The 22,763-nt window shown below is 42.0% G+C and overlaps 3 protein-coding genes across 5 annotated transcripts in view; 2 read left to right on the plus strand and 1 right to left on the minus strand.

Annotated features, from left to right (window-relative positions):
* The window catches only part of susd5 (sushi domain containing 5), a 22,842-nt gene extending 18,711 nt beyond the window's left edge, over positions 1-4,131 (minus strand). The window contains exon 1 of one of the 2 annotated variants that reach the window (XM_038724978.1): positions 2,990-4,131. In XM_038724978.1, coding sequence (XP_038580906.1) covers positions 2,990-3,024 — 35 coding nt within the window. In that variant the 5' untranslated portion in view covers positions 3,025-4,131. Of the gene's footprint in view, positions 1-1,079; positions 1,446-2,989 lie in introns of those variants that run through there. The other variant, XM_038724981.1, reaches the window with a different exon arrangement.
* fbxl2 (F-box and leucine-rich repeat protein 2) lies at positions 1,493-18,062 on the plus strand. Of its 2 annotated transcripts, XM_038724983.1 has the most exons (14): positions 1,493-1,928; positions 7,123-7,184; positions 10,010-10,064; positions 10,969-11,043; positions 11,368-11,462; positions 12,018-12,182; positions 12,413-12,539; positions 13,397-13,471; positions 13,586-13,716; positions 14,347-14,407; positions 14,520-14,564; positions 14,937-14,993; positions 15,117-15,329; positions 15,796-18,062. In XM_038724983.1, the coding sequence occupies exons 1-14, from the start codon at positions 1,899-1,901 to the stop codon at positions 15,901-15,903; spliced, it is 1,299 nt and encodes a 432-aa protein (XP_038580911.1). In that variant the 5' UTR covers positions 1,493-1,898; the 3' UTR covers positions 15,904-18,062. The 2 variants fall into 2 exon arrangements, with proteins under 2 accessions (XP_038580911.1, XP_038580910.1); XM_038724982.1 differs by having other exon boundaries at positions 14,937-15,329.
* A 358-nt stretch (positions 18,063-18,420) lies between these two features.
* clasp2 (cytoplasmic linker associated protein 2) overlaps positions 18,421-22,763 on the plus strand; it is a 61,080-nt gene continuing 56,737 nt past the window's right edge. The window contains 1 exon segment of the mRNA XM_038724977.1: positions 18,421-19,366. Within this exon segment, the coding sequence (XP_038580905.1) occupies positions 19,169-19,366 (198 nt within the window). The 5' untranslated portion in view covers positions 18,421-19,168.

Consider the following 22,763-nt stretch of genomic DNA (forward strand, 5'->3'; position numbering starts at 1 on the left):
TCTGGATGTGTAACTCACACTCATGTCTGTCTGCAGCTCTTTCTTCCAAACCTGCAGTGACAGTGGTGAGACAAGTGTTTAGACCCTTTATTTAAGTAAGAGTAGCAATACAGCTATGTAAAAATACATTTTGGACCCCTTTAGTGTTTAATATATTTATATTAGAAGATCATTATTTATTATTGCTGCATCGGTTAAGCTTGAGGTCATTTTAACTACTTTTTAATATTATTTTATTTTCAGTTGGGAGGCAAAATCAGCAAAATCCCAATTTAAACCTATTTTCTGTCTGTACTTGAGTCTTAAAAACCTTATTTCCTTAAAACAAGTGAAACAACTCTGTCAGTGCAGTAAAAATATTTCAACCTGTTTACAATATAAATAAACTTGTTTTAAAAATGTACAAAGAGTATCTTAAGACAAGCAAACAAAAGGACAAATGGCTGCACTAATATTCTGAAAAATCAAACATAATAAAAAAATACTTTAAAAACAGGTTAGATATTAATCTGACTTTAAAGACTTAAATTACTTGATAAGAGGGACATGTTAACTTAACAATGCATCATATTTTAGAAGCTTAATATATAATTTGTATGAAAAATTACCTGCAAAGTAACTACAGCTCAAATAAATCAATAAGTCAAATAAATGTAGTGCAGTAAAAAATACAATATGTCCCTCTAAAATTTGATTTTCTAAAATCATATATTTACAACCCCAACCTGCCTTATTATTTAAGTTACAGGTGCTCATTTCATCTTTAAACAATTTAAAAACAGTACTGTAGCCTACTATGAAATGAGGTTTTAGGACTCAATTATAGACAGAAATGTCTTTATAACTTTGAGGTTTTCTACTTACTTTGACTTTTAAAACAGTTTGCTGATAATACTTCATGCAGGGTTTTTACTTGTGACGTTTTTTACGTTGGTGTATTGCTAGTTTTAATTCAGTACAGGAGTAGGCCTACTTTTTTCCACCACTGTTGCTACATAAGCAGTTTACATAACGAAGGAGCTACAGAGAAGTCAGCCTAAGTTGTTTTGGGTGTGTGTGTCTGCAGGTTGAAGCCTTACTGTGACAGTGTTACACATCTCTTACGGAGAGAAAGTCTTGGTCCTGGATCTCGCGTTCACAGATGCGTGAGCGTTTTTTCCCCTTATTCAGACCCGCAGGTTCGTGTCAGGTCACGTCTCGGCGGGGGTACACCCGTGAGTGCCACGGTGGCCGCGAGCAAAAAGGACCCCGTTGTCGTTATTTCTCAAAAAAAAAAATCTCTGCAAGACCTCAAAATCAAAACAAATCGACCACGCGTGCTTTTCCCGCAGCAATGACGTCACGTAAACCCTCCCCTTCCACCGCAAGTAAACAGAAAATATTGAGAGGAAACGTCCGTGTCAGCCGCCGTACGCGCGTTTGATGCGGGGCGTCTGCTGTGAGAGATGAAAGCGGACGTTAATGTGGCGTTTCCTGCGTGTTTTTAGCAAACTCGGGAGATTTTTTGGGGGAGGCAAGCTGACTGGCTCCAGCGCGATGAAGGGAGAGGCGGAAGTGAAGTCATTTGACAGAGCGTCCATGTTATTATTGTTATTTTGGTAGCCCTGTGATGAGACGGGCTGGGGAGCCGTTGGTCTCCGAGACACCGACCGTTAACGTTACCGCAGGGTGCCCCGGACCGACACGCCCTCACCACAACCACCACCCTACTGACCCGGAGACAGGGGCCTCGCTGACGGCTGGGTTGGGGGGGGAGGAGGGCGTGAGGACCCAGCTCCAGCTCGGCTCCTGCACTCCGGCAGACCAAAAATAAAACGGCGACAAAAACAATAACGACGTTCGTCTAACGGCTCTACTGGTGTCTATGCGGCTTGTAGCAGAGACGTGCCGCCGCAGACATGAACGGTATCACCAAGGGCCGGTTCGAGGTATGACAGAGGGAGTGGACCACCAATGGTTAAACTGTTTGTTTCTAGTAGACGTGGGAGTCGTGGGCTTGTATAAGCAAAGTGTGTGTCTGTGTGTGCGTGTGGACGTGAGTGTGGTAGACCGTGCTCCTAATTTTACATGCAGTCGGGAGTCGAGCCGTTTTGTTGGTCAAGGGTAATCCGAAATCCTGTTATTGTCCTGCCGCACCAGTAGACAGCGACAACATGGAGCTCAGGACTGCGGGACAGGAGGGCTGTGGCCGAGGGTAGTCAATATATCAGGGCCGAGGCTGGCACTGTCGCCTGAGGTTACAGGCTTTTCAGGAAGGGGGGACTGGGGCTGCAGATGGAGAGTAAATATAAACAGTGTAGCAGCATTCAATTAGTCATCACTTTGGGTTTGACAGATAACACTGCAAAACCTGTGACACCTGCTGTGATACCTGTGACTGACAGGTGACACAGCAGGGTTGGCTGGCTTTCTGAGAGTCGCTGGCACACTACAGATGGTCCTTTTTGTGTTCAAGAGCCACTAGTAATTTTTAATATAGCATGACTGCTATGAATTGTCACATTTGTTTCCACAGCCTTTTCATATTTACATTGTAATTTTTGCAAGAAAGTGGTAAACACATGCCAGCAGTCAACTGCAGTAGTGGAAGGAGCTGTCAGATCTTGTAAAAAATAAGTAAAACTAGCAATGTTTACAAGTGAAAATCCTGTATTAGCAGCAAAATGTACTGAAAGCATCTACAGTAAACTTACAATGAAGGCAGAATGATCCCAGTCAGTGTTATATTACTGGATGTTACTACTGATTCACATTTTACTACTTTATACACTGTTGGGTAGTTTAATTTATAACAAAATATCATATTTTAAAATGTGATTATCTGCTTTGTATTTAAGACACTAACTACAGCTGTCAACTACTAAAAGTACAATATTTGCCTCTTAGATGTAGTGGAGATAATGTATAAGTAACATAAAATACAAATACGTATTGTACATGTACCTCAAAACTTGAGTAAATGTCTTACTAATACTTCATCACTGCTCACCTGCATGACGTTTTACATATTCCTCTGATGTGCATCTTAGCTGATAAACCACTGATCCATGCTTAATACCTGTGGAATAATAATTACTGTGTTCTGTGTACAAACATTAAACCAGCTTCCGTACAGCTGGTCCCCTAAGCTGTGAGCATTGTTTATCTGAAATATCACCAGCACATTGTTGGGATTCTTGAGGGTTTGACTTGATGGTACTTGACTTTCTATGTCAGGTGTTCGGCCGCTGCAATTTGTCAGTAGTATGAACATATGTGTCTACGTGTGAGTGAGTGAGAACAGGAGGTGGTGCTGATGTGTGTTGCGATATCGGTGGATTTTCCAGCAGCGCCATAAGCTTCTTAGAAGCAGATATAAAGCAGTGTATGGTGGGAAACAAGCTGGTGTGTGTCAGAGAGAGAGAGAGTGAAGAATAGGGGATGGTAGAGTAAAACATGGGAGGGTTGACTTATAACACCAGAGATGATGCTTTAAAATAAACACCTGGCACAAGCCTCCTGTAGTTGTTGCATTGCAGGCCAGAAATTGAACATGTAATATGACATATAATGCTTTCACTAAACCTGAGCCAAGCAAGTTCAAGTTCAGATTTACATATCCACCCTGTTGTACACTGTCTAGGAATAGGAGTATGACTGCAGAGAGAGGAACTCCCTGCTTGGGAATGTTGCTCTGCTGGCACAGGGAATGAGGGCACCAGAACGCTGAGGCGATAACTTTAATGAAGCATGCGTACCAGAGATGGCTTTTTTAATGGCATACCTGTGGCTGAGGTTTCTCACTAAACACTGTGTTCCACCTGGCAACTTCTTTCCTGGGGTTTGAGTTGCGCAACTCTTAAGGAGGGAAATGGAGAATAGACTGTATGCAGGCTGTATGCCATCTTGTTGTCTATCAACAGTTTCGTCTATGGGTTATAGTGAAAAATGTCTATCAAAATGTCTTATCGCTCAAGGTAGGGCTGAACAATTAATCAAAATTTTATCGAAATCACAATATGGCCTACTGTAATTTTATTATGACAGTGGCACAATGTTTGTTATTTACAGGCGAAATGTGTGTCAAAATACCATTTTAATTTAAATACTGTTGCAGAGATGCCTACACATCATATTCTAGAGACTCAAGAAAAACAACTTTGTTTGTCACACCGTAATTCATTTTAATATGTTTTCAATGAAAATGAGAATAATGATCATTCCCCTAGTTTTGCAAATCACATCACAATTGTCAAACAGTCAAAATAATCGCAATTAGATATTTTTTCAAAATCAAAACATCAGCAGTCCAAAACCCCAAAATATTCAATTTAGAAAGGATATTAGAGCAGCATTTATTGATTTATTGATTAGTCAATTTGTCAAGTGACAGAAACTGAAAAGGGAACTCTTTTGATAATCGATTAATTATTTAAGTCAGTTGTCAAGTAAAAAAATAAATATGGTTCCAGCTTCACAAATGTGTGATTTTGCTGCTTTCTCTTGTCTTATTCTGTGGTAAAGGTAATATATTTGGGTGTCGGTCTGCTGATTGATCAAAACAAGATATTTGATTAAATCACTTTAACCTCTAGGAAATTATGCTGGGCATTTTTATGACTATAAATTGAGAAAATGATCAGCAGATATAACCAATAATGAAAATAACTATTAGCGGCGGCCCTAATTGATATAAAAGGAAGAATAGTAGCAGTAAATATTTGATATTTTTTCATGATAAATGAATAAAATCTTTTAACTGATTATAAAAATCATTAATGATTACATTTCTTTCAATCGACTAATGGATGAATTGTTTCAGCAGTAATCTGAGATGTCTGAATCTGAATGTGAAGTACTTTCAATATGTGGACAGTACCAGACTTGATGCCATTACACAGCAAATGTTATGCTTCAGTTGGAAAGTTAAACCACATCATGAAAATATGACCTTCTTTGCCAGTGCCATCATGTTCAGCCCACCGGGTCTAGATTGTGTGTATAGACCATGTGTCTGTTGAAGGAGAGGTCAAAGGTGAGTGATGTGTTACAGAGGTGGTTTGGAATTAAGTCTAAATTTAGTCCTAAATCCTAAACCACCTCTGGCTTTAGAGAGACACTGAGAAAATATACTGTAGGCCGTGTCTGTTGACAGTTCTCTTCCTACCATTCAGTATGTACAGTATTGTACAATTAAGGCAAATTTACTTTCACTTAACTCAGTTGACACGGCTCTAAATATAACTGAACCTGAAAGTCACATAGTGATGATAAATGCTTGGTCAAGTATTTATTCAGAGACTTTGTAGAACCATTATTAAACTTCCCATAGAGGCAGTTGGCCCTCATGTGTTATTCAATACAAGGGTATGTGGGAACCAATGGTGGAAAACATTTTAACCGTATCCTGGAGCTATTATTGGAGATAGTTAACCAATAGGTTCAGATTGGTGTTTCAAACCACTGCTGTTACCCGAACATAGATGTTAAAATTTAAACCAGCTTAGTTAATCTTTTGCTGGAGCTTGACTGGACTGACTGTCTTTTTGACCCCTTCTTCCTCTTAAAAGTCCTTTACTTCCTCATCACCCCCTTTCCACTCACTCTCTGATTTATAATGACTTTTGTACATGTTTTTCCTGTAGTCCTTGACTCTTGCACCATTTCTGTGTTAGCCTCTGTCTCTTACTTCCCCCTTCCTCCCTCTTTCCTCTCCCTCATTGCTTTCTCTTTCGAGGAGCCTGCGTCTGTCATGGTGCTAGCTGGAGCCAAGACGTTTTCAGAATCAACCTTTGCTCCTCCTGTGCCTTTCCCTGGGCTCCCCTTTTGTGTTTTCACATTTCGGTGTTTGAGTTTGCGTGCGACACAGCAGGGAGTCCCCCTCATTCGATACAGTTTCTGAGTCTTTGAGGATACAAGTGCATCACTAGCAAGGATGCGTGTCTGCAGAGGCACAGCAAATGTGGGTGTTTGCCGTAATTTAAATTCATGGCTGAATACAGCCCACCTGATCTAGAATGTTCTGCCTCTGTTCTTCACACAGAGAGGTCTGACTTGAATCACCTGCGAGCCTGTTACTGTGTGTGAGCGTGCCTGTGTGCATGTGCGTGTGTGTGTGTGTCCCACTCAGCAGATGGCCAGACATCCAGCGAGTAGACTAATTGAGATAAGCATGCCAACAAGCTGACCAGGCTAACAGAATTATAAGCTTGTAAGGAGGGGACGTGGAAAGCCAAATGTAGCTCTGGCTTGTTTATCAGCATACCTTTTTTTCTCACTAGTAACTGAAAATACATAGCAAGTTTGTATTTTTATTGAAGGATAGATTCACACTTATTTTCAAGTCTGTCATACACCAACACTCACATGCTTATGTGTACACCAAAAGTGTTTCTTGTCGACGTCGATTATTCCTCTTGTCCATACTGTGCTGCAAAGAGATTCCTTTCTAAAGTATTTTAAATGTAAGTGACAGGGTGACAAGTTAACTCCAGTTTAAGCCAATATGAGACTCCAGCAGTATGAGCTAGACAAATCAAATGGGTATCTTACAAAGTCACAGTCTTTTTAGTACCACATTTTCTTTGTGCGTCCACAGACATTGTTTCCTTGCTGAGCTGCGGTGGCGGGATTGTAACAAAAGAAGGGAAATTCATACTAAAAAGACTAACTCTGGAAGATATCCATTTGATTTGACTTGACTCAGACTACTGAAGCCTCATATTACTGTAGCTTCAGCTGCACTTTGTTGTTTTTGTTTTTTACACAGAAAGAGCGCTGTGGATTTTGTCCCCCCTCCCTTATACTGAAATTGCTTTAAGAAGTGAACTTTTTGTAGCAAGTTTGGACAAACTAATGTGACCAACAGTGCTTTTAATGTATATATGGGGATATGAGGATTGTTTTAAGACTTACTTCTCCTTTAAAACACATTTTGAGTTTGGAGAAAAACAAAATAATAATGTCCCCGACACTGATTCAGTTGTGTATGTTGTTGTGTTCGTGATGAAGATGATGATGCGCTGTGCTTTCTATGTTTTGATCTCTGTTGCCATTGTAGCAGCTTGTGTCTTGTTTCTTTCTCATTGCTCTTGACCACCTCAAACACACTCTCTTATTGTTGTTTATCTTTTGTCTCGGCAGGTGTTCTCAAACAGCGATGAAGCCCCCATTAATAAGAAGCTCCCCAAAGAGCTTCTTCTTAGGTAAGATTAATAATATCCCCCCTCCTCATTAGCTGAAGCAGCCTTGACCAGTCATTGTGTAGGTGTGTGTGTGTTTGTTTGTTTTGTCACCAGTTGTGTGTGTGTGTGTGTAGGTATCTGTTTTTTTAGTATGATGTATGTTGGTCACTAGTCTGCAATGAGGTCCTGTTAACCTTGTGACCTACAAACCAGTATTTTGTCCCACTTGACCCATAAATCTAATATCACTCACACATGTTCATCCTCCACACTGATTTATACATGGATCTGTGTGTGTGCATGTATGTTTGAAAGGGATGCACCTGCATGTCGCTGCACTACACTACTGCATGTGTGTGTGTGTGTGTGTGTGTGTGTGTGTGTGTGTGTGTGTGTGTGTGTGTGTGTGTGAGAGAGAGAAAAACGCTCCTGGTCCTATGCAAACTGTACGTCTGTGTTTGTGTGCTATAAATAGCTTGTCTTAGCTTGTGGGGAATTCCGCATTGCTGTGCTCTGCTGCTGCTCCAGCTGTGCTCCACAGAGATCACCAGTACACCCATTACTACCAGCACTGCTTTCACTGGTGGACAGAAAAATATGTACTCACATGCACTCGTTGGCTGCAACACATGACTTAGTGTCACATGTGTCATGTTGAGATGATGTTACACAACATCAGCTGTGAGGAAGACTCATTGTTACGTCTGTAAATCTTGTTTATAAACCATGGAAAGTGGGCCTTTATTTATAACTCAAGCATTTTGTCAATAAGATGACAAGAAATAATAAACAGGGCGTAATGTAAGGTATTTACATTGCTTGTTTTATTCAACCAACAGTCCGAAATGTAGATATAACAGAGAAAAGCCTCAAATCTTCACACTTGAGAAGCAGGAACCAGTGAATGTTTGCTACTAAATCTTGTAACGTGACTTGACTGAACGATTATTATATTATCAAAACTGCAGATGATTAATTTTATGTGGATCAAGTACTCAATAAATCAACTAAATGTAGAGTTTTAGAGGATAAACTCACTTTTTAGATAAACTGCTTACAACTCATAACAAGACATAAGGTGTCACCAGCCAGAAAAGATTTCGAACCACTGGAGAGGCTCAACCATGTGGTATTTGTTGGCAAATATCCTGTGAGGAATAATGTGTTTTTTTATTAATCAGTGTTCTCATTAGAGTTACTGCTTTTGCATTGTAAACGGCCATGGATATAAACTGTTAGAACTGTGGCGTGATATAGAAGAACCCTGTCTGACAGACGAGCCTCGGAGAGAGTTTAGAGGGTCTTTTTACCCAGAAGTGCTGACTCGGCGCCTTCCCTACCACCGCCCAAATTCATGTCTAACCGGAGTTGCTATGGCAACCAGTCCTTGACTCGCTGTGAAGGCTTGACTCTCTTATCTAGCCATGCTTGAAGGGCCAGGTATACATTTTGTCAACAAATAGGACTATGCGCCATTAAAATCTCATTATATACCATGTCATAAAAACATAGGCATACTCAGGCAGGATTTGACAGAGCAATCAAAGGATGCTAACTTAGTTTTTGTTCTGCCTGCGTTCAGAGGCAGCATTAGGGTAAAGTGAAAAACATACTCATGATGTTGTACCTCTGAATTTGGCTCTGTTGTATCACAGCCTACCCTTTCTGTTGTCCTTTCTTTGTCGCTGTCCATGTTAGTGATACAGCTATAATCACTGCCTGAATACAACAATCTGTCTTCATCTAAAACGTCAGGGCTGTTCTCAACTATTAGGCTTTTATTATCAAGTGCAAATGCCAAATAGGTTAACAGGACTCACCAAATCAGATTGAGTGATTGCTACTCTGTGAGTATGAGTAAAATAATAATTCTGTGGTAAAAGGCCTCTCTCTTTCACACATAATGGAAAGTCAGATTGTGTTTGATTAAAACAGACAGCCAATCAATGACCAGTGTCACAGCCATTAACCAGTTATTAGAAGGGAGATCGATGACCGCCTGCTTGCTTGGTCAGCTTCTCTGGTGGCCTTGCAATGACACCGAGGACTGTGTGTGTGTGTGTGTGTGTGTGTGTGTGTGTGTGTGTGTGTCCATGTGTTTGATGTGTGAGAGTGCATGTGTGTCGTGTGTGTGTGTGGGTGTCTTTGCATTGCTTTGTTGATTGTATGCATGTACTTCCTGACACAAGACTCCGGTATAGATTATACAGACATGCCCCAACATGCCCTGACCTAACACACATCAACACACGCAGCCTTTGTCTGCTTCTATATGAAGGAAACAATGGTCAGCTCCTGTTTCCGAGGGTTAAAAGGACATTCAGACCCCAGCTGCACTCAAAGCTTTGGCGCCATGACCATTCTTTGAATACCTCAAAGTTTCTATAGATTGGCTCTTTGAAGCACTTCTGTGAGTGGTAAAAGGCCATTTAATCACTGGGAGCTCAGATGAAGTATACAATACATGTATGTGCTTGAGGAGGTTTTATTGTATGTGTGTCCTCAGTATATGTATGTATGTCTGTCTGTCCCATGCTGTCTGTGGCCTTGCCTGTGTGAGTGAGTGCCAGAGATTACTCAATGGCAGATTAATGGATTGAGCTGACCCAGTAGCCTGCTGCATGCAGCCCTTTGTGGCTGACCGGCCCACAGCTCAAACACTGGCTGTCTGTGGGGCTCTCCTGCTACCGACCAAACACAGGAGATTGTTCTGTTTTCTACAGACACGCACAAAAAACATAAACTAAACATATATTAAATCACACAAAGGGAAAGATATTCAAGTATAAAGTTTAGGTGGAAAAAGTGAGACAAGCTCATGCTGTTCTTTTTGTGTCTCTTCGTAGAATATTCTCCTATCTAGATGTGGTTACTCTCTGTAGGTGTGCCCAAGTATCCAAGGTAAGCGCTTCCCTCTCTACACCTCCAAACCACCCACTGTAGACGAACACACTCATTGTTTCAAAAAGAATGTGTTGATGTAATTCTAAACTATTATGTGGTTGAATTAAAACCGGTTTACCATTATTGAATTCTCTAGAAATGTCTATAATGTAGTGCCATCTGCTGGTTATGTGGAAGTGGACCACTGTTTAGCAGCAGGGCACTGCAGCTGAAAGCCGTTTCTGAATGAGCTATCTGTGAATAATAACAAGGGCTTGGCACATTGACTGTGAATGCAGAGCTGTGGTGGCTGCTTCTTTTACAACAGCTCCAATGTATTTCTTTAAGGGAAATAAAGACAGCTGTGACTAAGCGATTTAGATTGTATATTTTTGATATATGTCGTTGTTGGTTATCTTGTAGGTGTTCTGTGTACCTAAATGTCCAACCATTGTTATGATTGGTCAGTCAATTATTTTCTCAATTAATCAATCATTTGTTTTGACTGTAAAGTATGAGACAACAGTGGAAAAATACCCATTATAATTTCCCAGAGCCCAAGGTGAGGTCTTCAGATGTCTGGTTTTGTCTGACCAACACTCCAAAACCCAAGGATTTTCAGTTTACAATGATATAAAACAGAGAAAAGAAGCAAATCCTCACATTAGAGGGGCTCCATGTGGTTGTAAGAAGTGATTAACAACAACTAGTGCGCCTGCTGCATGAACAAAGAAACAGAAAGTGGGCATTGTTCATGCGTATACCGAGCCAGACCCACAGAGTGCATTATAGGGGCAGTTGACCCAGAGTGTTCATTCATGTTTCCCGCATATTATGATAACAGAGTCCTCATTCACCTTCCCCCACCTCTGTCTGACCCACATGTCTGTCTCTGTCCACAACCTGTCTGTCACCCTCTCAGGCGTGGAATGTACTGGCTCTAGATGGCAGTAACTGGCAGAAGATTGACTTGTTCAACTTCCAGACAGACATAGAGGTGAGGGGTGTGTTTATGAGAGACAAAAAGAGAAGAGTGAAGCGGTAGAATGGACTGTGTGTGTGTGTGTGTGTGTGTGTGTGTGTGTGTGTGAGTGCATACTTGCCCATACGTGCTGCATGTGTATGCTTGTTGAGTAGTATTATCCAGCCCAAGGCTTAGTGCTGGGTCAGTACACTTTGGTGCCGACTGTGACGTCACAGCTGATCCTCTCTCTCTCTCTCTCTCTCTCTCTCTCTCTCTCTCTCTCTCTCTCTCTCTCTCTCTCTCTCTCTCTCTCTCTCTCTCTCTCTCTCTCTCTCTCTCTGTGCCTGTGTCTCTCAGGGGCGGGTGGTGGAGAACATTTCGAAGCGTTGTGGAGGCTTCTTGAGGCAGCTGAGCCTCAGGGGCTGCCTGAGTGTGGGAGACGCCTCCATGAAGTGAGATTCTCATTGTCTCTGAGTGTGGTGCTCTTTTGACTTTTACTGAAACTCACTCTCTTGGTGGTTTGATAACTTATTGTTTTGTTCACATGTGATTATGTTTAAAGTTTATGCGGCTTGTTCCTCTTCAGTCCCAGGGGAGTGTGTGGTAGAAACGCTTTTTTTTAAATTCTATTTAATCTCAGTTTACTGTGCATGTACACAAATACACGCACACATGCATATACAAAACAAAAAAACAAAGGTGATGTAATTTTATTTTTATATAAAACTTGTACATCTTGATCTGTTCATTCACACGGTTTGACAAGATTTTTATCGGCTGCTGTGGAAAACAGATTTAAAGAGGTACAAGCTGTTATTTGGAGAATCAGGCTTTCATAAAAAAAAGTAATGAACAGAAGCTGTACAACAACCTCTCAAGGGCCTGTAGATGACTTTGTTAATTGGCTTCCCAGCAGCTCCCAGCTTCTGACTTCTTATTTATTCAATGAAGCGACTCTTGAGTAATTCCCCCACCTCTCACTCTCTACTGTTTCGACTGTTTCCCAGGACATTTGCTCAGAACTGCAGAAACATCGAAGTGTTGAACCTGAACGGCTGCACCAAGATCACAGACAGCACTTGTCTCAGTCTCAGCAAGTTTTGCTCCAAACTCAAACAGCTGGATCTCACCTCCTGTGTGTCCGTCAGCAACCACTCCCTCAAGGCCCTCAGGTAGCACCCGCACACTTGGTATTGCCCTGGCTACTTAAACCCAAATCCCACATAACAGAACCCCTTAAAGAAAATAGTTCTCAATTCCTCCTTAAGCCCTTACACATTGTGCACACAGTTTTTTTTGTTGAACTCTTAAACAAATAATAAATGTACACAGGTGTAATTTAAGACACATGCCCTGTGTGTTTTGTCTTCATCTTCATTGTTTAATGTGTGTGCATGCTCAGTGATGGCTGCAGAATGCTGGAGATGTTGAACCTGTCGTGGTGTGACCAGATCACACGTGATGGCATTGAGGCTCTGGCTAGAGGCTGCAACGGTATACGAGCACTGTTCCTCAGAGGCTGTACACAGGTACGGTGGCAGCAGTGGTTGCGCACACACACACATGCACGCCAGAGCAAGGGATTTTTCTTTCAGTGGGCATATCAGGCCTTCTTTATAGGATTTTAAGGCATTTTGACCCTGTTCCAAGTGCTACTATTTAAAAGGAGTATTGCCTGATTTTTTTTTTTTAATACATTTTTTATTTTCCCGTGCAAGACGTTGTTGTGTGACCTGCTGCCAGAGGACACTGTTCACTACAATTTACTGTAAACCGGGTTCTCTGTTGGTGAAGACAGCTCAAAAATGTTAAAACTACAGAAAACTCAAAACAAATACCTATAAATTCCCATATTATTAAAAAACATAACCACAAGCCACACTGCTTCCCTACTGCTGAAAAATGACTTACTGAAGAGAAATGTGCCCTTTTCCCTACTTGCTGTTCCAAACACAGTACATTTTCCATCCCACGGATTGGTCTGTTGATGTAGTGGTTTGTGTTGGGTTGGCATGTTCTTTTTCTGTTGCCCCTCTAGAACCAATATTTTCTTCAGGCTGTGTGCTCAGTTTTTGTTGTTTGCATAACCAGTGTCTAGTCTGTTTTTCTTCCCTGGAAAAAATACCATGAACCCCCCACGGATCATCTTTTGAGGCTCACGGGGGACAGTAGTCACACGTGGATTGAATTAACTAATTGGAAAAACAGGCACGGAATTGAACAAAGGTTTCTCCTGTTTACTCGGGGGACGTTCAGAGTCTTTCACAAGCCACTGTTGATTATTAGAAGATACATCAACACACATAAACAGTCACATACATTACAGTATATAGATTATATATCCAGGTGTTTGATTAACAATTCTGTGCATTTTCTCTTAACCCAGCTGGATGATGGAGCATTGAAACACCTTCAGAAACACTGCCCAGAACTCACCACCATCAATATGCAGTCTTGCACAGTAAGACAAACCATTTGGATGTGGATACTGGGAGAGACTGATAATAAGGCATGAGGGATGTGTCTGTATGCCTCTGTGTTTTTGTAATTTGTCTTGTGTGTTTGTTGCCTCCAGCAAATAACAGATGAAGGTCTGGTCAATCTGTGCCGAGGATGCCACAAGCTACAGATCCTTTGTGTGTCTGGCTGTAGTAACATCACTGATGCCTCCCTCACTGCTATGGGACTCAACTGTCCCCGACTCAAGTGAGAAAAACACGCACACCTGTCTCACCATCCTTAACAAGGACATTAAAAGCTTGCTTTGTTGTCCACAAAATCTCCTTCTCAGGCAGTGTGACTACTATCATTTCCAAAAATTGACTAGAATCCTCATTGGTATTGGTATACATGGGGTGGTGATGGTGCAGTGGATAACGCACATGCCTTTGGTGTGAGACACACTGTGAAACATCCACCAATGTGTCCCTGAGCAAGACACTTAACCCCTATTTCCTCCAGAGGTGTGCGACCTCTGACATATATAGCAATTGTAAGTCGCTTTGGATGAAAGCGTCAGCTAAATTAATAAATGTAATATGTATGTGTGGATTTCCAAGTAATTTTAGCTACCTGAAAAGGCCAAATTCCTTCCATGTAGACATGTAGATAGGTGTGTCAAAGCTTCAGAGCAAACTGTCTAAAGCATGGAAATAAAATATTTTATTTAATAGAGAAGGTTGCGAGCTCTGATACATAATCCTAAAGCTGTGTCTTAGCCCCGCTTCATAACCCAGGTGCTTGGTAATGATTTAGATCAACCTTGTTAACACACCACGTTAAACCATACCCTCCAAGTAGCCTTTACAAGTTGCATGTGTGTTTGTGTGTTCTCAGGATCCTTGAAGCTGCAAGATGCTCCCATGTTACAGACGCTGGGTTCACTGTCCTAGCCAGAGTGAGTTTCTTTTGGGTCTTTTAGTCGTGTTTTCTCTGAACCTTTTTTGGGTCAGCCATCCATTCCTCCATATCTCTTTGAGTTTAATTTAAGATTTCTGTTTTTTTCACAGAATTGTCACGAGCTTGAAAAAATGGACTTAGAAGAATGTATTTTGGTAAGACAACTTGTGGTATCCCTATTTATTCCCAACATCATGGTCATGGTATTTATGTTTAATCTGGAATCATTCTCTGACTTTGATCCATTTTTCTGGCTAGAGATTGGAGGAAAAAGACAGGTGTGATTACATGCATGGCAAGGTGTTTCCTGCCAAGAGGGAGAGTGAGCAGTTCAATGACCTCAGTATTTAAATTGATTTTGACAAAAAAGCAGAGAGCGGGAGACAGAAAAGAAGTGACATAGAAGAAAAAATTTTAGTGGGATACAAAACTAGAGTGGGACATGCAACACACACTTCCAAAACTGTGAAATAAGACTCTCTAGACATTTGAGAACAGTACGTTAATCAAGCTTGTCCTCTCCACAGGTGACAGATAACACCCTGGTTCAGCTGTCTATCCACTGCCCTCTCCTGCAAGCACTGGTAAACATTTACACCTGCAGCTCTGAGTTTGTGCCAGGTTCTGCCTCAGCCTGTCTGCATGCATATAGAGCTTTAATCCATTTATCTGTGTGTCTTCAACCCTCTCTGCTGTGCCCTGGACAGTCTCTGTCCCACTGCGAGCTGATCACAGACGATGGCATCAGAGCTCTCAGCAGTAGTACCTGTGGCCAAGAGCGCCTCACAGTGGTGGAGCTGGACAACTGCCCCCTCATCACAGACGTGACCCTGGAGCACCTGAAGAGCTGCCATCGCCTGGAGCGCATTGAGCTCTATGACTGTCAGCAAGTCACCAGGGCTGGCATCAAACGCATCCGGGTCAGTGGAAATCATGGATCACATAGACTCTGCTCTTGTTGGGGATTGGATCAGTGACTTTTAAAATCACTTCTCTGTTCAGTTATTCACTACCTTATTTTATTTAAAAAACATATACCTATAACATTTCATAACCATCAACATGTTGGGAAATACACTTATTTGCTTTCTTGTCAAGAGTTAGATGAATAGATCGATACCACTCTCAGATGTCTTACTCCAGGAAATTGCTGCTTCCAGTCTTTGTGCTAAGCTAAGCTAAGCTAGGCTGCTGGCTGTCATGTTTAACCAGCACATATGAGAGTGGCCTTGATCTTGTCATTTAACTCTCAACAAGTATGCAACATGTTCCCAAAACATCAAAGTACTCCTTTAACGAACAATAGAACGGTTGACCGAACTCAGAAACAAATCTTTTTTAATGTCATTTTATATCCTTGTATTAACACACCGCTTCCCTACACAGGCCCACCTTCCAGAGATCAAGGTCCATGCCTACTTTGCCCCAGTGACACCTCCTCCTTCTGTACATGGAGGTGGTCAGCGTCTGTGCCGCTGCTGCATCATCCTCTGACAGTGGAGGGCCAGGGGGGGCCACCTCTGTCTACAGGTCCTGCTGCTCTGATATGGGCTGAAATGGGGTGGGGTGGGATGTGGGGGGAGCGGACTCGGGTAGGTGTAGGGGAGAGGAGGGGCTGGACCCACTCACTGCTCCTGATCACTGATCAATACATAGACTGATCACCACTTATCCCTGATCAGTTGAACCCGCCCCTCCTCTCTCCTCTTGCTCACCAGTCAGCATTGCAGCTACCCCGGGTTTTGGCTTAGAGGGGTAGGTGGAAAGAACACTGATGGATGGACTCTCTTTTTCTCTCTCTGTCTCATGCTGTCTTTCTTGCTGTAAAGACAAAAACAGGTTCTCCGCTCCATTCTGCTTTTCACACCCCCCGACTCCCCACATGTGGGCATATAGGTTTGCATCTGGACAGCTGCAGGTGTGTGTGTGTGTGTGTGTGTGTGTGTGTGGGAGGGGGGTGGGGGGGTTGAACAGTGGGACTACAATGCATCATGTTCAAACAAAAAAAAAAAAAGACGATATTGTCATATTGGACAACAGTTGGCTCTCTGTGGAGTATCATCTCAACCAATCACATGACACTTCAATGTGACCATCCTGTGATTCATTGTGCTTTGACCAATAAACACACAGCATGGAGGGAGAGGAAAGCTGGGTTGTGGGAAATGCAGATCTTCTGGATATAAACAGTGAAGCACCGCCAGTTCAACACTCTAATGTGGAAGAATTGAAGAAATAACAGGAAGCACCGAGTGGGACGTATTTGTGCATCTGAGAAACTTTTGTTGAGATTATGATTCTGTTCATACAGAGAATGTTTTGCAATGGAAAAAAAGAATTGCACTTATGGCAACTGACTCAAAATTGGGGTAGTCCAACCGAAAATTGTTTTCTTTTCTTTTCGTTTTTCAGTGCTTATTGTAATTGTCCATGCCTGTCTGTCCAGAGAGGGAGAGATATGTTTGTCATTCTTTTTGAAAAAGAAAAGAAGAAACTGTTGCTGTTTGAGAACAAAAAGGACCCATGATTCAGACCCTCAGCGTCTAAAAGCGTTGACTCTGGATGCTCCTGGGATGAGTGGCCTCTCCTTTGTAACGTGTGGGTATGTTTGCTTGTAGGCCCTGATCCAATCCTGTCAGTAGTCCTGTGCACTAGCTCCTACTTGACCACTTAAGCATTTGTTTACATCCTGGATTAAGTTAGCACCAGAGACAAGCTTGTTTACATCAGTAGGTTTCCAGTCTCCCTACTATTCAGAGTGAGTTTAGTAACACTGATACAACTGTGGTATATCCACTGTTTTTATTCAAATGTATTGCTGTGTGTATTTGGATATCAATCAGGGCTAACGGTGCAACTTTGCCTCAAAATGAAATGGAAATTTGCTTAAAGCTGAGATAATAGGTGTGAGAATGTGAGCAAAGGCACCTCAACTTCTTGACAATCACATGAATTTATGTATTTGAAAGTTAATTTAATGTAGTTTTGTGTAATTGGCAATTTACTGATGATGTACGATGTGATAAATTGTCTGTATTCAATATACCCCACTCACTTAATGCCCCAAGCAGCACATGCTGAACTATTTAGAACTTGACTATTGATCCAGGTGTTTGATGGAACTTGATCTAATGTGTCTAATTGATCAGCAACAAATTCCCACTCACCCAATCCTACAAACATAGTTGACAGCGGGAATGTGGTATGTGGTGACTGAAAAGCCCCAGAACCAACAGTTTATTTCACTCTGTACAGACACTCCTTCAGATCAACAGGATCTTGACATTATCTGTCTTGCCATGCAGACTAACACATGTATGGGGCATGAAATACCACTACTCAAAGCACTGAAAATGCAACAAAACAGCAGCTTGCAATATTGTGCTGAACAAGAGACTGGCAAGTGCTATGTAGTGCAAAGTGCTCAAAGACTGGGGAGATTGGCAGGACTATGGATAGGACTAAAACAAGTAGAGCAGATGGAAAGATGAACAAAGACTCAGATGGATACATAGCTGACTTGAGTTATGAGCTATGATACTAATGTCCTCTCTTTGACAGCTGTTTTAACAGTTTTATGTTTAAGAAAAAAAAAAGAAATAAATGAAAAAAATAAGCAAATGAATAAATAAAAGTAACTAATAGTAAATGTGCTTTGTCTCTCCAGTGTGAGATTTTGTCTCATATTTTTTAAAGACTTCTTTATAAATGCGGCAAATTGCATTCAGGCTACATGGCAGTTGAACCACTAGATGCCAACCGGGAGCCGTGCAGACTGCAGACACACCCACACACAGTGCGGCGGGTTTGATTCATGACTGTTACAGAAAACAGAAATGATCAAGCCATAATTAATGACAAAAGAATAAAAATCGACTTACTACTGCTGTAGCTATGTCCCTGTTTAAGCGTAAGTCTGGTCCGCACGTACACTTGATATTAATTAGCTGTTTTACATCAGGCATTATGCTGGTCAGCTGTGCGGCGCTCGAAGACCCGTCGGCCTGATAGTTGATCGGTTGCGCCGCCTGCTAAACTGCAGTCCCCGGCAGCGCGCAAGCTTTCCGCGCCTGGTTTAGCGGTAGCGGTGATTACTCCTGGATTAAAGAAAAACCAGTTCCCGCAGGACTGGAGCTAAGCCGTTATTGTGGAAGTTTGGTGAAAGTTTACCGCTGAAGCAGTCGGCAGCTGACGGCGCAGAAGACTTTGCAGGCTGGTGTCATGGAGTATAAAAGCGGAGTGGAGCCAGGCGTCAGGCCTGCGGATAACTAACGTTAGCTAGCCGAGCTAACGTTAGCTGACGTGAACCCGTCTATCCTTGTTTGGGTCGCTGTGCTAACTAGCTAGGTGCTATTTTTGTTAGCATAACAGAGGGTTCCCTGCTTGTTTAGATCCGGATATATTGAACGAACCCACCGGGGTCCACTACAATAATACGTTTCCTGAACTTTTGTCGGAGTTTTAAGTTAACCTTCTGAGCTAACGGTGTACAGTTAGGAAGCTGTCGAGCTAAGTCTTTGTTACAAAGTTGATCTTTTGATTTTGATAGAGGGATGATTTGTGTGTTAAATTAATAATTTTTGTAGGTTGATGATAAAATATAAGTTAGACGTAACGTTAGTCCAGACCGCACAGTCGTTCTGCCCCCCTACGGGACTACAGTTAAAATCTTTTTCTCTCCTTCACACCCCGACCCACCGACCACTGTCTCCTGTCGTCGGCCGGCTTCGGTGGCTGGCCACACAGCACTGAGTGCCCAATGGAGGAACATGACAACATGGACTATTTTTACCAGCAGGTATTGCAAAAAGACGTTACCCGCAGGTTGCAGGTCGGCCAGGACCTAATTGACTACCTAAACGACCCACAACGGTCCCCGGACGTGGAGCAGGACAAACCCCGGCTGGATAAGACCGTGGACGAGCTAACGGGATGGGTGAACTCCAGCAATTTCAAGGTGAGAGATCTTGGGCAATCATAGTATGAGGGTATCGCTGTGTCACTGCAGCAGTCACCCCTTCGGCCTGTTCATGAATTATTTTCCACCAGTTTACCCAGTGAGCTGGAAGAGAGAGGGGAGTAATGGGAATATTATATTGTTTGGCAAGAGGTTGGTTTCAATGCGAAGAACTTAAGCATTTCAAACGAGCTGTCATCGCTTTAGAGATATGAAGAAGACAACCCGAGCCCCGCTTTAAAACAGAGATAATCAAACTGGGAGCCCCCTTTCTTATCTGAGCTCAGCTAAGTAAGAAGATTCAACATATTATTTGCGTTTTCATTCAGCGCATCTTCCTACCAAACCTCGAAAAAGCAGAATGCTATGTCTTTCTTTTTGACAACCGGTTAGTCTACCCCTGCATCACAAGAGGCAGACATTTTTAAATCTCTCCCCAGTGACAGAGTAGGACATTTACAGGGCATTCCTGTGGTTTGTTGGGAGTTTATATCGTTCTGGCTGAGACTGTCTGTGTTCAGGGGAACCCATTGTCAGCACCATAGACAACTGGAGCACTGGATGGGATGGGGGAGGGGTTAGAAGATTCATTGTTGTGACCCATGCTTTCTCTCCATCCCTTGCTTTGCTCTCTTGTTTTTTCTCTCTCACATACAGACACTCTGTCATTATCTCCTTTTGCCTTTTCACAGTTTTTCTCTTTATTCTCTCTCCAGCTTCATGCTGGGTGTGTGTCCTCGTCTGCACTCTTTGCCATATCTTGGAAATGCAGGAATGTGACAATTTTGCCAAGATATCACACCAATCCAGACAGAAAATCAAAACAGTCTTTCAAGGCGTGCTGAAATTTGACTCCCAAGTCTCTTTTTGAACTGATAAACATTGTCTGCACTAATATGCAGGACTCAGCAAGACTGTAAGTGTGAAAATTGTGCATTCGGCACAACAAAAGCATCCTCTCTCTTTTTAGTAGCAGAAGAGACTCTTTTCGACCTCTTAAGTTCAACCTTTGTTAACTAATTCCATTTACTACAGAGCAGTTGATAAATATGCTCCCATATGCTATTTTGATTGCCTTTCAAGCACCAGTTCATCTTCAAGTATCTAACATTTGTTTTCTTTTATTGACAAATGAAGACTTAAATTATTAGGTGCAGAGATTGAACAAAACACAAAAGTGAACAATTGCAGCCTTCATCTCCAAGAATTTTATTTTGAGCTGTAACGAGCAAATGTGTTTCTTTGTTCAGATTAGTTCTTTTATGTGGGTGACATGCAGTAACTTGAGCTCAGATCAGTGTCTGGGAGTGATGAGGTCTTCACATAGCAGGCTTTTAGTGATGCTGATCTGCTCCCTGTCGGGCAAAAGGATGGAGGACTTACTTGTATGCAGGATGCTGAGTCAGCACAGAGAGACGGAAGAATAGAGAGATGATGCAGAGTTGACAAGAGGCCGAGAATGAAGGAGGAGTTGAGGAGGGACTGGAGTGATAAATTGTGTAAGGGTAAGTGAGTGGAAAACACAAGTTACCACTGATAAATAGCTAAAATGTTAACGAATTAAGCGACTGTCACACCCAAGTTCTTGTTTTAGGAAAGGATGAAATACTATATTTTGTCTGTCTGATGGCTCTCTTCATCTCTCTGTTCACTTGTGTGTCCTCATCTGGTTCTTTTTTGGACAATGAGTCAGTTTCATCCCCTTTTTTCTTTTTCTCTTTGAGAAGGTAGAACAGCAGATTTACCTCATACGCTTTGCTCTCACAACGTCACAGAGGCCTCGGCGCCTATGTGAGACACGCAAACGCAAGGCATTAATACTGCATGTTGCATTTATGGCCAGCAGGGCCAGATGACTGTAAACTGACTGGCCTGATAGTGGGTTGATAGTACTACCAGGCTGCCCGACCAGGCACTCTGATCTTTGTGAAAATACACTTTGAAACAATGAAAGATTTTTGTGTTTGTGTAACCGGCTGCTCCCGACAACGCACTATACAGTCCTGACTCGAATCAGCAACCTCGGGTACGAGAGGCGGACACGCTGACGAGGGGGCTAAAACCCATGGGCACTAGTGTCGGTTGCCAGTGTGTCTGTTAAGCTGTCGGGGAGTGAGGTTTACTCACTGCACAGCATCGCTGGCTTCCGTCACATTTGCATGCTGTTCCTGCAAACTCAACTCTTTCTGCAGGTTCTTCATAGCAGACATTTTCCAGTGAAGGGATTTGATTACAGCTTTTAGAGATTTTTGGGTGCTTTTATTATTAGTATATTAGTGTTTATGGGGCGAACTCTAGGTGCTTTTTGCAGTTTGGTCAATTATCAGAGTTCAAATACAAAGAATTTACCTATGCGATGTCTTTCCCGTTCTGTTGCCATCACCCTCAGTAATGTTGACAATGCTGGGAAAATCTTGTTACAATTTAAATGTAACTAATATGGAAATAAAATAGGCTAATCTGGCACTGCTTAAAACAAAGGCACACTTTTCCTTTGCTTTGTACTACAAAATTCAGTGTAACAGCAATTGGCCACATGCCTACCAATTGCACAGTGACCACCAAAATTTACTAAGTATATATTAAGCAACACAGCTTAAGGATTTAAACTCGCATAAGCCACTAGGCAGCCAACCAAAAATGTTATTTATGAGCACCTAATGGATCTGTTAGAGCTGCAGCTAGGAACATTTTTTGTAATCAGTTTGTCTGTAGATTATTTTAATCATGATTTACAAAATGATCATCACAGAGCCCAAGCTGACATTCTCAAATAGACATTATTCTCAAATAACTTATTTTGTCCAACTAACAGCCAAAACCTCCAAAACATTATATTTACAATTATATAAAACAGAGGAAAGCAACAAATCCTGACATTTGAGAAGCTGTAACCATAAAAAGTTAGGGTGTTTTTGCTTGATAAATTTCTCAAACCAAAATAGTTGTCGACTGATAGGTTAATGGTCTAATTATTTCACAGCTAGTCCATCTTTACACATTGCCCACTCCCAAATGCTGCTGTGTGAGCCTCGGACCCTGTCTTTCTGTCCAGAAATGCACTTTAAGCCTCTCTACAATCCTGAGTAAACTCTGAACATGGTATGCGATTTAGCAGGCTAAACCACCATACGCACCAACCTGAGTCTTCACAAAGAACCATTCATTCATACCATTCCTACTCCAGCATACCTCCATCGTGCTGATTTTATGAAGCATGTTGTACAACTGTGTGTGTGTCTCAGAATGATCCTTTTAGACACTGCTTTGTCCACATACCCAATATTTTTAGTATCTTCTTTCCTCCCTCATCACCCTTAGTCAGACTTTTCACTGCAGGAGGCCTTCAGAGCCCTCCTTCTCCATCTTTCTCCTGTCCAAGGTAGATAACAAGCAC

Source organism: Micropterus salmoides, unplaced genomic scaffold, assembly GCF_014851395.1.
Source record: "Micropterus salmoides isolate LMB-PRFRI ecotype aquatic unplaced genomic scaffold, ASM1485139v1 Ms_hic_scaffold_17, whole genome shotgun sequence".
Taxonomy (NCBI): Eukaryota; Metazoa; Chordata; class Actinopteri; order Centrarchiformes; family Centrarchidae; genus Micropterus; species Micropterus salmoides.